The 18,165-nt window shown below is 41.3% G+C and overlaps 1 protein-coding gene across 1 annotated transcript in view; it reads left to right on the forward strand.

Annotated features, from left to right (window-relative positions):
- The window catches only part of LOC112434115 (NACHT, LRR and PYD domains-containing protein 12-like), a 41,265-nt gene that overhangs the window by 12,010 nt on the left and 11,090 nt on the right, over positions 1-18,165 (forward strand). Inside the window, exons 5-7 of the mRNA XM_076876298.1 lie at positions 4,504-4,683; positions 10,333-10,512; positions 16,968-17,141. Of these exons, the coding sequence (XP_076732413.1) occupies positions 4,504-4,683; positions 10,333-10,512; positions 16,968-17,141 (534 nt within the window). The remainder of the gene's footprint in view (positions 1-4,503; positions 4,684-10,332; positions 10,513-16,967; positions 17,142-18,165) is intronic.

Below are 18,165 nucleotides of genomic sequence, written 5' to 3' on the forward strand. Positions count from 1 at the left end.
CAGGAGCCAGCTGAGGTGGTTCAGGCATCTGACAAGGATGGCCCCTGGGCGCCTCCTTGGTGAGGTGTTCCAGGCATGTCCCACCGGGAGGAGGCCCCGGGGCAGACCCAGGACACGCTGGAGAGATTATATCTCTCGGCTGGCCTGGGAACGCCTTGGTGTTCCCCCGGATAAGCTGGAGGAGGTGGCTGGGGAGAGGGAGGTCTGGGCCTCTTTGCTTAGGCTGCTGCCCCCGCGACCCGGCCTCGGATAAAGCGGATGAAGATGGATGGATGGATGTAGGATAATGTAGGGGATCAGAAACAACAGTAATAACTAACCACCACCTCACCATTTGGGTTGGTAGCTGCATGTTGATTGATGAAGTCATTTTCTTCTTCCTCCATTTCTACCTTATTAACATCAGATTAAAAGCTGCACAGAGACAGGCACTAGACATGTTTAGCCTAGCTTAGTACAAGGACTGGACATGGGGGAAACGGCTCTCATCACTGGATCAAACCATGAAAACAAATCTGAAGTAAAGTTTTCTTGAAGTGAACTGTGGTGGTGCCCAATGTTCCCTCTAAGCTGCGCTCGTGCAACTGCGCGCTGCTGACACGTCTCTGCGCACAGAAAATCTGTGTTGCGCACAAAAAAAATCAAATCTCAATTGAAATTAAAATTAATACTTTAACAATTCTGTTTTGCAGTGTTAGTCAGTGACTGGCTGCTCCCGTATGGGATTAGAACGATGCCACCTTATCCCATAGTCCAGCCAATCACGCGATTCACATTCGTATATACGCAGCTAATCAACGTCGCTGACAGGCTATGACAGCGTCCTTATGTGCCAACACCGGTGTTATAGCGAGCAAAGTGGCTGATGATGAGGTGAAGCCACGTTAATGACAACGTGTACAACCATTGGAGATGTGAGCAGGACAGACGGAGCAACTGAGGGAAAAAGTGTGGACTTTATACCAGTTTTTAAATTGTGTTGATCGGCCACGTAAAACCAGAGTTATGATAAAATATCTGCAATGTTTGGTTTTCTTCCTGAATAGTATTGTTGTTTATAACAACGATAGTATTCAGTATTTATTGCAACAAACTTTGTTGTTTGCAAAACTCAGTTACTTTTTTGAAGAAGTAACTATATAATTAATTGCCAACATTGGTCATTATATCCTGTATGTTGCAGACAGAGTTACAGACTCTCTCCCAGACCACAGACTCATAATACAAGTCAGAGCTTTATAAAAATAGAAAAAATAAAGTTGTGTTTTCAAAATTGGAGTTCAAGTTATTTTTACTTCCAATAGTGTTAACATGCTACAGGTCATGAACAAGGTTGTTTTTAATTTTCATTGTAAGTGGGCTAAAGCAGTTAATTAAAAGTAGTCTAACATAAATGTAAATGCTGTAATTTGATTACTTTAATAAACCGTGTAACTTGGATGGATAAGATGCTGGCGTGACCACAGTGCACACGTCTGCTGTTGCTCACAGTGGTCCAAGGGACGCTCAGGGAGTTTTTGTGTTCGCTCAGACACGTGAAACATTAGAGGGAACATTGGCGGTGACTGGCAGGGAAAAGGGGATTGATAAGACTTACTGTAAATATAATTATGTATGTATTGAAAAAGGAACAACTAAAATGTTCCAGCTGAAAAATGAAATCAGTTTCAGTTTATGAGCTCTGTTTGTTTTCTTTACAATTCCAACCTTTTATTTTGAAATGAGCTGCTCATTCCTGTTTAGAGTTGATGAGCTGATGTGGGTGAGAGGACTCAGGCAGCCTGACAGAGTTCATGTCCAGGTCTTCCCTGCTTGTCCTGATATACATAAACATGAGTATCCTTGCAGGTCAGATCTCATCAGTCACACCTGTTAGTGCAGCTCTCCTCTAGATTGTAGTGTTTGTAAAACTAGGATGATTTTAGGAGCCTGGACCGCAGATCTAAGGGAAGATATGACTTGGAAAGACTAAACCAACCTATTAGAGGTGTTTGCACTAACATAGATAAATACTCAGATTTACACCTTTAGTGTCTCACAAAGGGTTGAAAAGTGAATGTGCACAGAGAGGTTGGTGGTGAGACGGGCACTTCCAGCACTGTAGATGTGTTCCAGCTCAGTGTTCATGGAAATAATCCGGAGAGCAGGATTCCTTGATGAATGTCACATTTTCTTAAAGTTATAATCCACAGGGAAGACTGTGAAACTGTCGATCTGATATCTAGTCAGCCAATCAGGTGTTTACATGCCCTTCACTGATCTCCAGCCCCACCTTATTATCAGTTTCTCTCTTTTACATCTGAATTATCTTCACTTCACATTTCAGTCAGTTCAGATTTCATTAGCACGTTCACTTTAGCATAATCCATTTTAATCCAAACACCTTTCTCTTTAAACTCTGTTTGTCAGTCACAGTATATCCAGTACAATCCTCTTTTTCACTGCGTCACACACATTCAGAGATCAGAGTGTCCTGTGTGTGCTCTCATTCACTCACACTCACTCTCATATGGCTGAAGTCTGTTTGTACACAGGCTGTCAGCTGGCCTGAGTTAGGCCTGTCTCTAAAATCATTATTTTATTACTTTTATTCTGATTCATCAAAGCCAAACTCAAACATATTTATATTTACTGATTATGTTCTCATCAATAATTAACAGTGAGTACATTCAGATATGAATCATAATTCAGTGTTTAACATATTATCACAGATGGACTGCACAGGAGATCTCCTTTATGAAGAAACTGTGAAAGTTTGTCCAACAGTGGGAAACATTTCAGAGAACATCTCAGAGAATATCTGTGAAGCAGAAACTAAACATAATAATAGAAGAAAAGCCAAATAATGATCCAAATCCTGCTCTGAGACTATCAGACAGTAAAGGCTTCCAAAGACTGCTCACCTCTCAGACTTATTTAAAGATGCTGGTGCTGTCCACAGATCAGCTGACCTGCTGGGTCTCCATGATCAGCTTTGTTTCTTGGAGATAAAGGCTGAAGCCTTTAGAGCTTCAGTTCTCCAGAGCAGCAGGATGTCTGAGGTCCGCAGAAACACAAAAACACAGCAGCTAAAAATAGTTGTTCAAAGAAAACGAGGTGGGAGCTGCTGATTCCTGAGCTTTGATACTGGATTAGCTTCAGTAGTTATTCCAATCACTGCTGTAGGAGCTACATTTAGTCACAGCTGACTGTCTTCTTTGACCAATCACAATGACTACTGTTCTAAAAAACAAGCACACAAAGAACCAATGAGAGTGTAGAACATGATAAAGAGCTCCTGTGATGGTGGCAAAGAAATGAGCAGCAGACGGCCGTCTACATGTTGTAGTGGTTTACAGTCACCAGGGGGCGCCGTCACGGCCACGCAGTCAGTGGGCTGCTCTGCTTGTGCTGTTGTTGGTGAAGCTGAAGTGAAAGCGAATGTTAAAACAATGAAAAGTGTCCACTGCAGCCTCCATCTGAGCTTGTCATGTTCTTCTTCTTTGGTCCTTCGTGTTTGTGCTGAACACTGCTGTCGCTCTCTTCCCTGTTCCCGCCCACTTTCTAACCAATCAGCATTGGAGCGTGCACAGCGTCGTCCACACTGAGCTTTGTTGTGAGCGCATGGACTCGTCTGCAGAACATTTGTATGGGCTCAAAATGTGGTCATAAATATTTTGTAATTGTAAATCAGGATTTGTATGTGTAAAAAGAATTTGTGTGTGCGTGAAAAAAGAATTTGTGTGTGTGTAAAAAAAAGATTTGTGTGTGTAAAAAAGATTTGTGTGTGTGTGTAAAAAAGATTTGTGTGTGTGTAAAAAAAGATTTGTGTGTGGACTTAGCCAAAAAAAACCCCTGCAAGTTACAAGTACGAATTTTGACCCTATTTTTCTTCCTTTCATCTGATTGGTCAATGTCATGTCAATCACAAATGTAACTATCCAATCAGAGAACAGATGGGTTTGGCTGTCGGAGGGGCACTTTTTTGACCTGACGTTCCCGTCACAAGTGTCTTCTAAGTGAAGCTACCAGGTTCAGGTCCAGCTCTGTTTATCTGGAGCTGCAGTAAATGATCCGTCCTCACAAAGCAACACAGACACCAGATATGCAAACACAGCATCATACAACACAACCAAGAGATCCAAAGAATTATCTCTGCATTTCTGTGGCTGATGCTGCTGGAACGAAGCTGTTTGAAACCTTGTTGTTCTGCACTTTGGGACCTGAAGAGAAACCTGAACCTCTGTGCAGAGGGTTCAACTCTGAGGATTCCTGTTCAGTTTTGTTATTTCACACGGCAAAACTTGACAACTTTATGATAAATGTACGACTTCAATGTGAAAAATTCATTTTTTTCTCTTGTTTGTTTGAAGCTGCTTCCTGTTGGCTTCAGCTGTTTGGAGTTTCCATTTTCTAAACTTCTACATTCTGAACCTTCTTCAGCTCTGAACAGATGATGAAACACTGAATGATTTCAAGCTCACACTTTGTCTAATAAACTTACATCTTTCAATTTTTATTCAGATTGAAGGACTGTGATTTGTCAGAGATCAGCTGTGATTATCTGGCAGCAGCGCTGAAGTCCAACCCCTCGTATCCCAGAGTGCTGGACCTGAGTGGAACCTACAACAACCTGCAGGATTCAGGAGTGAAGCAGCTGTGTGTTCTTCTGGAGAATCCACGATGTCGATTTGAAACTCTGAGGTCAGTCACATGTTTTAGTTGTGCTGAGATGAATATGATGTGAAAGTTGTGCTGACACTGTGGATCAGTAGGCCCACACACCTCTATACAGGAAGTCTGGTTCTACTCTTTGTAGAACTTCTGATCCCTGATCCTCTGAGTCTGACTCAGTAAATAATGAATTATCTTCACTTCACATTTCAGTCAGTTCAGATTTCATTAGCACGTTCACTTTAGCATAATCCATTTTAATCCAAACACCTTTCTCTTTAAACTCTGTTTGTCAGTCACAGTATATCCAGTACAATCCTCTTTTTCACTGCGTCACACACATTCAGAGATCAGAGTGTCCTGTGTGTGCTCTCATTCACTCACACTCACTCTCATATGGCTGAAGTCTGTTTGTACACAGGCTGTCAGCTGGCCTGAGTTAGGCCTGTCTCTAAAATCATTATTTTATTACTTTTATTCTGATTCATCAAAGCCAAACTCAAACATATTTATATTTACTGATTATGTTCTCATCAGTAATTAACAGTCAGTACATTCAGATATGAATCATAATTCTGTGCATAACTTCTGTGTCTGGGCACTCCTCTGGATATTCTTACACCAGAGAAGAGCTTCTTAACTACAGGACTACAACACCTGTGGATTTTCTTCCAATATTTGTCGCATCCGCGGCAGATTTACTGCAGACTCTGACCAGGAAAGTGAAACGCCGAAAGAGAGGTAAGCGAGCCGGCGCACTCGTGCGTCTGAGGAGACGTGGACTGCGAACTGCTCTTCCTGGGATCTTCCTTTCCAATGTACGCTCACTCTGGAATAAGATTGACGAACTGGCCCTGATGAGAAGCATGAACAGAGACTTTGCCTCCTCCTGTGTCTTATGTTTTACGGAGTCGTGGCTCAGTGAGGACATCCCGGACAGCACGCTAAAGCTGGAGGGCTTTCATCTGCTGCGCGCGGACCGGCAGGCCTCTCTCTCTGGTAAGACCAAAGGTGGAGGTGTCTGCTTCTACATTAATAGAGGCTGGTGCACAGATGTAACAGTGATTGCTCAGCACTGCTCTCCCTCTCTGGAATACCTTTTTATTCACTGCAAACCGTTTTATTCTCCGCGGGAGTTTTCTTCATTCATCCTGGCCGCTGTTTACATCCCGCCAGACGCAGATGCGCAGGCAGCTCAGTGCGCACTCGCGGAGCAGATACTGCACATGGAGCGGACATTCCCGGACTCTCTCATCATTGCTCTTGGGGACTTTAACAAAGCCAATCTGAGCCATGAGCTTCCGAAATATAAGCAGTATATTAAATGCCCGACCAGAGAGGAGAGGACATTAGACCACTGTTACAGCACGATCAGCGGGGCCTATCGCGCGGTGCCCCGCGCTTCACTCGGACTTTCTGACCACGTCATGATCCACCTAATCCCCGCGTACAGACAGAGGCTGAAGCTCTCCAAACCTGTCGTGAGGACTAAAAAACTGTGGAGCAACGAGGCTGTGGAGGAGCTTCGCACGTGTTTGGAGTCTACAGACTGGGACACATTGAAGGCTGCTTCTAACAGCTTGGACGAGTTTACGGACACTGTCACCTCCTATATCCACTTCTGTGAGGACAGCATTGTGCCATCACGCACCAGGGTGAGTTATAACAATGACAAACCCTGGTTTACTCCTAAACTCAAAAAGCTGTGGCTGGAAAAGAGTAAGGCGTTCAGAAGCGGAGACAGGGACTGCTACAGAGAGGCCAAGTACAAGTTCACTAAAGAAGTGGACATTGCTAAACATCAGCACTCTGAGAAGATGCAGCAGCAGATCTCAGAGAATGACTCGGCCTCTGTGTGGAAAGGTTTTAGGAATATCACCAACTACAAGCCTAAAACCCCCCACTCCACTGATGACTTGCTCTTGGCCAACACCCTTAACGACTTCTACTGCCGTTTTGACGAGCCATCAGGCAGCCTTCACACCTCCAACGGCCCCAACAATAGAGACACTTTGGACACTAATTCCCCCACCTCTCCCCCCTCCATAGAGCCATCACCACCTTCAAACTGTTCACCTACAACACCCCCCTCCTCACCCCACACAAAAGAGGATTTCACACCACCTCCTCCCACCACAACTCTTCATATTCATGAAGCAGATGTGAGGAAGCAGTTTAAGAGTCTGAATGCTCGGAAAGCTCCCGGCCCAGACGGCGTGTCTCCTGCCACCCTCAGACACTGTGCAAACGAGCTGGCCCCAGTGTTTTCTGGCATTTTCAACTCCTCACTGCAGGCATGTCATGTGCCTGCCTGCTTCAAGTCCTCTACCATAATCCCTGTCCCCAAGAAACCTAGGATGACTGGACTAAATGACTACAGACCCGTGGCTCTGACATCTGTGGTCATGAAGTCATTTGAGCGCCTGGTTCTCTCCCATCTCAAGACCCTCACGGCCCCCCTCCTGGACCCCCTGCAGTTTGCATATAGAGCCAACAGGTCTGTAGACGACGCCATCAACATGGCCCTACACTTCATCCTGCAGCATCTGGACTCCCCAGGAACCTACGCCAGGATCCTGTTTGTGGACTTCAGCTCTGCCTTCAACACCATCCTTCCAGACCATCTCCGAGGCAAGCTTTCCCAGATGAATGTGCCTGATCCCATCTGCCGGTGGATCACTGACTTCCTGACGGACAGGAAGCAGCACGTGAGGCTGGGAAAGAATGTCTCGGACTCCCGGACCATCAGCACCGGCTCCCCTCAGGGCTGTGTTCTTTCTCCTCTGCTCTTCTCCCTGTACACCAACTGCTGCACCTCCACCCTCCAGTCTGTCAAGCTAATCAAGTTTGCAGATGACACCACCATCATTGGACTCATCTCGGACGGGGATGAGTCTGCCTACAGGAGGGAGGTTGAACGTCTGGTGTCCTGGTGCAGCCACAACAACCTGGTGCTGAATGCCCAGAAGACAGTGGAGATTATTGTGGACTTCAGGAAGCACACAGCTCCACTCCCCCCCCATCATCCTGTCTGACACCCCCATCACCTCTGTGGACTCATTCCGCTTCCTGGGTACCACCATCACCCAGGACCTGAAGTGGGAACCCACCATCACCTCCGTCATCAAGAAAGCCCAGCAGAGGATGTACTTCCTGAGGCAGCTGAAGAAATTCAACCTGCCAACATGGACGATGATGCAATTCTACACTGCAATCATCGAGTCCATCCTCACCTCCTCCATCACCGTGTGGTACGCTGGAGCTACTATCAGGGACAAACAGAGACTGCAGCGTGTTGTGCGCTCTGCTGAGAAGGTGATTGGCTGCAGACTCCCATCTCTGCAGGACCTGTACACCTCCAGGACACTGCGGCGTGCAGCTCGGATCTCAGCTGACCCTTCTCACCCTGGACACAGTCTGTTTGACCTGCTCCCCTCAGGCAGGAGGCTCCGGTCCATTCGCACCAGAACCTCTCGCCATAAGAACAGTTTCTTCCCCTCTGCTGTTGGACACATGAACAATAACCGTATGACTGTCCCCGCCACTAACACATGACCCTACGCTGTGTCACTGCATCATTTCATGTTTGGCACTGATCACCACCTGCACTCATGTATATATCATGTATATATCTATGTACTTAGCACTTTTAATTCTTATTCTTATTTTTATATTTTTTATGACAGCATGTTTGCACTGAAGCACCGCAGCAATTTCCTAATGTTGTAAACCTGCTCAACATTTGGCAATAAACCCTTTCTGATTCTTTCTGATTCTGATTCTGATTCAGTGTTTAACATATTATCACAGATAAGATAAGATAAGATAAGATAAGATAACCTTTATTAGTCCCACACGTGGGAAATTTGTTTTGTCACAGCAGGAAGTGGACAGTGCAAAAGTTATGAGGCAGATGGACTGCACAGGAGATCTCCTTTATGAAGAAACTGTGAAAGTTTGTCCAACAGTGGGAAACATTTCAGAGAACATCTCAGAGAATATCTGTGAAGCAGAAACTAAACATAATAATAGAAGAAAAGCCAAATAATGATCCAAATCCTGCTCTGAGACTATCAGACAGTAAAGGCTTCCAAAGACTGCTCACCTCTCAGACTTATTTAAAGATGCTGGTGCTGTCCACAGATCAGCTGACCTGCTGGGTCTCCATGATCAGCTTTGTTTCTTGGAGATAAAGGCTGAAGCTTTTAGAGCTTCAGTTCTCCAGAGCAGCAGGATGTCTGAGGTCCGCAGAAACACAAAAACACAGCAGCTAAAAATAGTTGTTCAAAGAAAACGAGGTGGGAGCTGCTGATTCCTGAGCTTTGATACTGGATTAGCTTCAGTAGTTATTCCAATCACTGCTGTAGGAGCTACATTTAGTCACAGCTGACTGTCTTCTTTGACCAATCACAATGACTACTGTTCTAAAAAACAAGCACACAAAGAACCAATGAGAGTGTAGAACATGATAAAGAGCTCCTGTGATGGTGGCAAAGAAATGAGCAGCAGACGGCCGTCTACATGTTGTAGTGGTTTACAGTCACCAGGGGGCGCCGTCACGGCCACGCAGTCAGTGGGCTGCTCTGCTTGTGCTGTTGTTGGTGAAGCTGAAGTGAAAGCGAATGTTAAAACAATGAAAAGTGTCCACTGCAGCCTCCATCTGAGCTTGTCATGTTCTTCTTCTTTGATCCTTCGTGTTTGTCCTGAACACTGCTGTCGCTCTCTTCCCTGTTCCCGCCCACTTTCTAACCAATCAGCATTGGAGCGTGCACAGCGTCGTCCACACTGAGCTTTGTTGTGAGCGCATGGACTCGTCTGCAGAACATTTGTATGGGCTCAAAATGTGGTCATAAATATTTTGTACTTGTAAATCAGGATTTGTATGTGTAAAAAGAATTTGTGTGTGTGTAAAAAAGATTTGTGTGTGCGTGAAAAAAACTTTGTATGTGTAAAAAAGATTTGTGTGTGTGTAAAAAAAGATTTGTGTGTGGACTTAGCCAAAAAAAAACCCTGCAAGTTACAAGTACGAATTTTGACCCTATTTTTCTTCCTTTCATCTGATTGGTCAATGTCATGTCAATCACAAATGTAACTATCCAATCAGAGAACAGATGGGTTTGGCTGTCGGAGGGGCACTTTTTTGACCTGACGTTCCCGTCACAAGTGTCTTCTAAGTGAAGCTACCAGGTTCAGGTCCAGCTCTGTTTATCTGGAGCTGCAGTAAATGATCCGTCCTCACAAAGCAACACAGACACCAGATATGCAAACACAGCATCATACAACACAACCAAGAGATCCAAAGAATTATCTCTGCATTTCTGTGGCTGATGCTGCTGGAACGAAGCTGTTTGAAACCTTGTTGTTCTGCACTTTGGGACCTGAACAGGAACCTGAACCTCTGTGCAGAGGGTTCAACTCTGAGGATTCCTGTTCAGTTTTGTTATTTCACACGGCAAAACTTGACAACTTTATGATAAATGTACGACTTCAATGTGAAAAATTCATTTTTTTCTCTTGTTTGTTTGAAGCTGCTTCCTGTTGGCTTCAGCTGTTTGGAGTTTCCATTTTCTAAACTTCTACATTCTGAACCTTCTTCAGCTCTGAACAGATGATGAAACACTGAATGATTTCAAGCTCACACTTTGTCTAATAAACTTACATCTTTCATTTTTTATTCAGATTGAAGGACTGTGATTTGTCAGAGATCAGCTGTGATTATCTGGCAGCAGCGCTGAAGTCCAACCCCTCGTATCCCAGAGTGCTGGACCTGAGTGGAACCTACAACAACCTGCAGGATTCAGGAGTGAAGCAGCTGTGTGTTCTTCTGGAGAATCCACGATGTCGATTTGAAACTCTGAGGTCAGTCACATGTTTTAGTTGTGCTGAGATGAATATGATGTGAAAGTTGTGCTGACACTGTGGATCAGTAGGCCCACACACCTCTATACAGGAAGTCTGGTTCTACTCTTTGTAGAACTTCTGATCCCTGATCCACTGATTCTGACTCAGTAGATAATGCAGAGTTCTGAGCTGATGTGGGTGAGAGGACTCAGGCAGCCTGACAGAGTTGATGTCCAGGTCTTCCCTGCTTGTCCTGATATACATAAACATGAGTATCCTTGCAGGTCAGATCTCATCTGTCACACCTGTTAGTGCAGCTCTCCTCTAGATTGTAGTGCTTGTAAAACTAGGATGATTTTAGGAGCCTGGACCGCAGATCTAAGGGAAGATATGACTTGGAAAGACTAAACCAACCTATTAGAGGTGTTCGCACTAACATAGATAAATACTCAGATTTACACCTTTAGTGTCTCACAAAGGGTTAAAAAGTGAATGTGCACAGAGAGGTTGGTGGTGAGACGGGCACTTCCAGCACTGTAGATGTGATCCAGCTCAGTGTTCATGGAAATAATCCGGAGAGCAGGATTCCTTGATGAATGTCACATCTTCTTAAAGTTATAATCCACAGGGAAAACTGTGAAACTGTCGATCTGATATCTACTCAACCAATCAGGTGTTTACATGCCCTTCACTGATCTCCAGCCCCACCTTATTATCAGTTTCTCTCTTTTACATCTGAATTATCTTCACTTCACATTTCAGTCAGTTCAGATTTCATTAGCACGTTCACTTTAGCATAATCCATTTTAATCCAAACACCTTTCTCTTTAAACTCTGTTTGTCAGTCACAGTATATCCAGTACAATCCTCTTTTTCACTGCGTCACACACATTCAGAGATCAGAGTGTCCTGTGTGTGCTCTCATTCACTCACACTCACTCTCATATGGCTGAAGTCTGTTTGTACACAGGCTAATCTGGGACTCTCCACCATTTGACCCTAGAAATAAAGAAGCTTCTTGGATGAGAGGTGAAAGGCGAAACGTCTTCAAAAAACTTAAAGAAGTCCAGATGCCTTTTTTTCTAAGCTCTTTAGATGACTGCGAACCTTCACAAACGCCTCATCAGTGGGACTCTCAGAGCTACCAGCCCTTTGCTACAATCACAAAGCTCTTCATTGAAATCAATGATATCAAAGCTGGAATCAAGCTATAGCCATATACACTGGTAAAGACTTCTTATCTCGAAATAATATACTGAAGTGGCAATGCAGAAATTGAAAATAGGCGGACGTGCTACCTATGCTATTAGTAGAATGGACATTGGCCTGCTGGCTAAGGAAGGCCCTGTCTCACATAGAGGTGAGAGAGGCCCCCCTCGAAGCCCCCTCTTTTATCGGGGCTTACTTAGGGTCATATCGGGGACCCCACAGTTGGAAGTCTTTTTTTTTTTTCTTTGACCAAATAAAGCTTATTTCTGTAGCTGTTGTTTTATACAGCTTTAATGTTAATATTAATGTTTGCTTATGTATGTTTAGGGAGTGGTCTGATGGTACATGTCGTTGTTACATTAATAATATTCAAATAGTAAGGGTATGCTTAAAGATAAGGTAAAAATCATATCATATAATGTAAATGGCCTGTCGAATCCAATTAAACATAATAAAATTTTAACTAAAATGAAGAAAGAACAAGTACAAATAGTGTATCTACAGGAAACCCATCTAGACTGTAAGGAGCATGAAAAACTGAAAAGAATGGGTTATACAACAGTTTCTCCTCTTCCTATAAAACTGGACGAAGGAGAGGAGTGGCTATCCTGTTATCAAGCAAATTACTCTTTGAAAAAATATCCGAGATAAGTGATAAAGAGGGACGTTATATTTTGGTAAGGGGAAACATTGAGGGGAACCCAGTCACGTTGTTAAATATATATGCACCCCCTGGAAGCGATATTTATTTCTTTAAGAAAATTATAGATGTGATGGTAACAGAGACAGTAGGTTTCCTAATTTGCGGAGGAGATTTAAATATACATCTACAACCAAAGCTAGATATTTCCAATAGAAAAGCACAGAATACTAAAACATTAATTAAGAATATAAATACATTGATGAAGGAGGTGGGACTAATTGATATATGGAGAGACTTGCATCCCTACCAAAGGGATTATACTTATTTTTCCTCACCGCACTCGTTATACACAAGAATAGATTATTTCATAACTTTTGGGAAAAATAAAGATAAAATAAACACTTGTGCAATTGGAGCAATAGAGTTAAGCGATCATGCACCAGTATACCTGTCTGTTGATTTAAACGTGCAACCAAAACTCAATAATTGGAAATTAAATTCAAGCTGACTGAATGATCCTCACTTTAAAGGACAAATTAAGAAAGAGATTCACTTCTATATGGAAACTAATGACAATGGTGAGGTGTCTCCTCCTATACTGTGGGATGCGCCTCCTATACGGGGCGATTGTGGCTCAAGAGTTGGGAGTTCGCCTTGTAATCGGAAGGTTGCCGGTTCGAGCCCCGGCTTGGACAGTCTCGGTCGTTGTGTCCTTGGGCAAGACACTTCACCCGTTGCCTACTGGTGGTGGTCAGAGGGCCCGGTGGCGCCAGTGTCCGGCAGCCTCGCCTCTGTCAGTGCGCCCCAGGGTGGCTGTGGCTACAATGTAGCTTGCCATCACCAGTGTGTGAATGTGTGCGTGAATGGGTGGATGACTGGATATGTAAAGCGCTTTGGGGTCCTCAGGGACTAGTAAAGCGCTATATAAATACAGGCCATTTACCATTTACCATGCCTTAAAAGCTGTCCTGAGAGGGAAAATTATAGCAATATCCTCTTATAAGAAAAAGATGAGAAATAAGAAATTAGAAGAGCTACAAAATAAGAATTAGAGAAAAGGCATGAAAGAAAAACATCTCAGGATATATTGGAGGAAATTAGGAAAGCAAGAAATGAAATAAATGATTTGACCACATATGAAATTTAAAAAAAATCAATGTTTCTTAAACAAAGGTATTATGAGGGAGGATCAAAAGCAATGAATGTATTAGCCTGGAAACTAAAAAAGAAAATAGCAGATAATACAGTTCACAAAATTAAACATCCAGTGACAAAACTAATAAAAAATAAACCAATAGAAGTTCAGAGTGCATTTGAAACATTTTATAAGACTCTGTATGCTAATAACACAGAGAGTAGTATAGTTGAAATTAACAGTTTTTTAGATTCTCTTGATTTACCAGTACTGAATGAAGAACAGAATAAAACTTTGATTGAAGATATAACAGAAAAGGAACTAAGAATAGCAATAAGTAAAGTTAAAATAAATAAATCTCCAGGATCAGATGGATATACGGCAGAATGGTACAAGGAGCTAAAAGAAGAATTAATACCAGTGATGCTTCTAACAATGAATTGGATCCTAAAGAAGGCTCAAGTACCTTCTAGCTGGAAAGAAGCAATTATCTCTGCCATCCCAAAAGAAAACAAGGATAAATTAGAATGTGCGTCATATAGACCAATATCTGTTCTTAATACAGATTACAAGCTGTTTACATCTATCATGGCTCGACGATTAGAAAAGTTCTTACCTAATCTAATTCATAATGATCAAACAGGTTTTATTCGAGAGCGCCAAATACAAGATAATGTGCGACGGACATTACAAATTATTAATCATATTCAAAAGAATAAAATAGAAGCAATGGTAATCAGTATCGATGCAGAAAAATCATTCGATTCAGTTAATTGGAACTTTCTTTACCGAGTCTTGCATACATTTGGCTTTCACGAAAATATAATTAAGACAATACAGGCACTTTATGATAACCCTACGGCAAGGATTAAAATTAATGGCTACCTATCAAATAGTATTAAGCTGCAAAGAGGAACAAGGCAGGGCTGTGCGTGCTCACCATTATTATTTGCGTTATATCTGGAACCATTGGCTCAATATATAAGACAAAATAAAGAAGTAGAAGGTATTAATATCCATGAAAAGGAGCATAAATTAGCCTGCTATGCAGATGATATTTTAATATTTTTGGGTCAACCATCAAACTCTTTACCTAAATTAATGCAATCATTTGAATACTTTGGTCGACTATCTGGATATAGGGTTAATATGAGTAAAACACAATTGCTTAAGTACAATTATATTCCATCAGAAGAAATTAAAAATAAGTATCAATTAGCATGGCAAACAGAGTACTTTAAATATCTAGGAGTCATAATACCTAAGGATCTTACAGAACTATTAGAACGAAATTATTTACCAATACAGAAAAAAATTAAGGAACATATAGCGAGATGGAATCTAATTCCATATTTAAGTTTATATTCGAGAATAGACTCAATTAAAATTAATATTCTTCCTAAATTATTATATTTATTTCAAACATTACCAATAGAAATTAACCAGAAACAGTTTAATGAATGGGATAAAATTTTGTCAAGATACATATGGCAAGGAAAAAGGCCCCGAATTAGATTTAAAACCCTACAACTTAACAAAGGAAAAGGGGGGTGGGGCTTACCTTCTCTTAGGGAATATTATTGGGCAGCACAATTAAGGCCTATGATATGCTGATGTAATCCTTCATATGACGCTCAATGGAAAGTTATTGAGGAGGGTCTGACCTCCATCCCCATACAAGCTATTATAGCAGACAGAAGCTTGCAAAATTCAATAAAAACTATTGAAAATCCATGGATCAAGTTGACTTTTAAAATTTGGGAAACAGTAATAAAAGAATATAAACTAGAAGAGGATATAGCAGTTCTTAAGTGGTGTGCATATGACACACATTTTGCTCCAAATAAATTGGACACCAGATTCAAAGATTGGACATATAAAGGATTAACAGCTTTATGTATGGTAATGGAGGAAGGCAGACTAATTAGTTTTTGCTTTTGCATTAGATTTTGACTTTGTTAACTACTAGAAGACTAGAGGAAAAATTAGTTACATTAATGGAAACAAAAACACACTCCCTATATTTATTTATTTATTTTTCTTTCCTTTTTCTTTTTCCTTATGTATTTTTTATTTATGTTGTTTGTTGTTTCCTGTTTTGCTTCTTTTTCTTTTCTTCTTCTTCTTTCATTCTTATTGTATGGATATTTTAGTTGTTTAAATATAGAAAAAAAGAAAAAAATATATGTACTGAAAGATAGCTGAAGTTGATGGTATTGTATAGTGATTCTAAAATGTTAATAAAAAAAAAGAAGCTGGAATCCAATGAGTCCAAGTCTTCTGCTGATTCAGCATCACATTCATCTTTGCTCCTTGTTCTGCATCCCCACCATGGACTTCATTCCTTTCCAAGCCAGCCTTGAGTGTCCTTTATTCAGCTCATCCTCTGCTTTACTTTTACACCTGATTTTAGCTGCTTTTCTTCTCTCCCTCATAACAAGACAGCTTCTTCTGCCTGAGAACATGTTGGAGTGATTTACTAATCCAGGGCTGATTTTTGGGAAAAATACTTCCTGTTTTCAAAGTAATCCCCATTTTTCCCAGAATGAAATGTAAGTAGAAATAAATAGAATAGAATTAGAATAGAATTCAACTTTATTGTCATTGCACATGCACAGGTACAGGGCAACGAAATGCAGTTTGCATCCATCCAGAAGTGCTTTAGTGATATAGATATATTACAATATATATTAGCAATAGTATAGATATGTAAGTATATTACAGAAATGGGTCTATTATGGTATGTTATAATGTACACGGTATGAAGTATGTTGTGAATATTCTATAACTAAGTATGTACAGGCTGTAGTGAGTAAAAGCTATGTACAGGCTATGAACAGGATATAAATATGAAAAACTATACAGAATATGAAATAAATAACTTTACAGAAATTTGAGATATACAGCTATAAAGTGATCTAAGTGAGAACATGAGCCTTTAAAAAGGCTCTTCTGAGGCTGCTGCCAGTGGTCAAAGCCTCCAACAAAGCTCTGTAAGTACACATGTGATCATAGCTTTAGCTTTTAAATGTTTATTCTAGTTAACACAAATCAGGTGGAACAACTCAAATAAAATATCAAAAATATTAAGTGGTCATCGGTACTCAGTTTGTTCAATACTGAATACAATGGAGCACAAATTGTCCACGTTTCTGAAATATTTCTGGGTGTAACTGTCACCAAAGTGCAATTTAGACCTGGCCTGTGGTTGTTATCTAAGTGATAATCATCAATTCTACTAAAACAAATACAAAATAAAGAAATTTGACACATTTTGTTGATATCAAAAGAACACTGAACAATTCAGTGTTGTTTTACTGCTGTTCTCTCTTCACTTCTTCTCCTCTGATTCTCTCCACATGTTGCTCTGCATCAGTGCTCAGTTTCCTGACAAAACAAGATGAAATATTGCTAAATATAATAGTATCTCATTACACTTCAACAGAAGTGTTTTATTTTTGTAATTGTTTATCTGTTATTTTTCAGACTGAGTCACTGTGACCTGTCAGAGAGAAGCTGTGAAGCTCTGGCCTCAGGTCTCAGCTCTCAGACCTCTAATCTGAGACAGCTGGACCTGAGTAACATTAACCTGAAGGATTCAGGCGTGAAGCTTCTGTCTGAAGGACTGAAGAGTCCACACTGTACACTGGAAACTCTCAGGTGAGATCAAGCATTTTTCTTTCATCAACTGACAGAATTAGCAGATTAATAATAAGGCAGTCCTCTAATAAGAGGAGAAGTGGAGGTGTTTTGAAGGGCAACGTACTCTTATGTTAACAAGACAGGAAGTAGTTCCTGGGAACTGCTTCCTTTGTTGTTGTCTAAGTGGAAACATGATGGTGAAACAGTGATGAGTTTGCAGAGGTGAATCCACAGCACACAACACAACAATGCTGTTGGGTGCTGAAAGCAGACTTCTCACAGATTCTGAGGCTGCAGGTTTCATCACTGTCCAACCAAAATTCACTGAACCAGCAGTAAATGAACGTCTAAAACGACGCTTCATGTTTAAAAAACAGATGATCAGGGGGATTTGTGTTTACATCTTTTTTGTGTGATCTGTTCACCTGCTGTTTCAGCTGTTTGGTGGTTGTTGAGATGGTTTTGTGAACTTTTAGCTGAGATTCTGACGTTTCTGTTGATACCACACATGTCTAATTACTTTGTACAGCATGAATGGCCATAACGAGGTTTTTAACAGTAAGAAAAGTTGTAAAACTTCAGAAAATATAGTTAAAAGTCCAAAACCTTCTACGTCTGGTGGCTTGTGGTAAGGAGCAGATCAAACGAGTAAAGAATTACGTTATAATTATAAATGGCTTCAACAGCACATTCAGGTCTGTGAGACTCATTCAGACACTGAGCCGTGGCTCTGTGCTACATGCACATATTTCTGCATCTCTGCCATTCAGACACACTTTATATATAGTTTATTTTATGTAGGATTCAATACTGAACTGTACATTTAGTCTTTGTAAAGGCAGCAAGTTTTATTCAGTGTTTTCATAAAAGCCTTATTTTTATCCATTTACTGCTATTAGGAAGAACACGTGAGGTTTAAGACCTGGACCAGTTTGAAACCTTTTGTCCTCCACAGTGGAAAATGGGTGGAAATAAAAATGGGTCTCACTTTAGCCAGCTCCTAATTTTATCAGTTCTACTCTCAGCGTCTCCTGTATATCTC

This window comes from Maylandia zebra, linkage group LG2 (genome assembly GCF_041146795.1).
Source record: "Maylandia zebra isolate NMK-2024a linkage group LG2, Mzebra_GT3a, whole genome shotgun sequence".
Taxonomy (NCBI): Eukaryota; Metazoa; Chordata; class Actinopteri; order Cichliformes; family Cichlidae; genus Maylandia; species Maylandia zebra.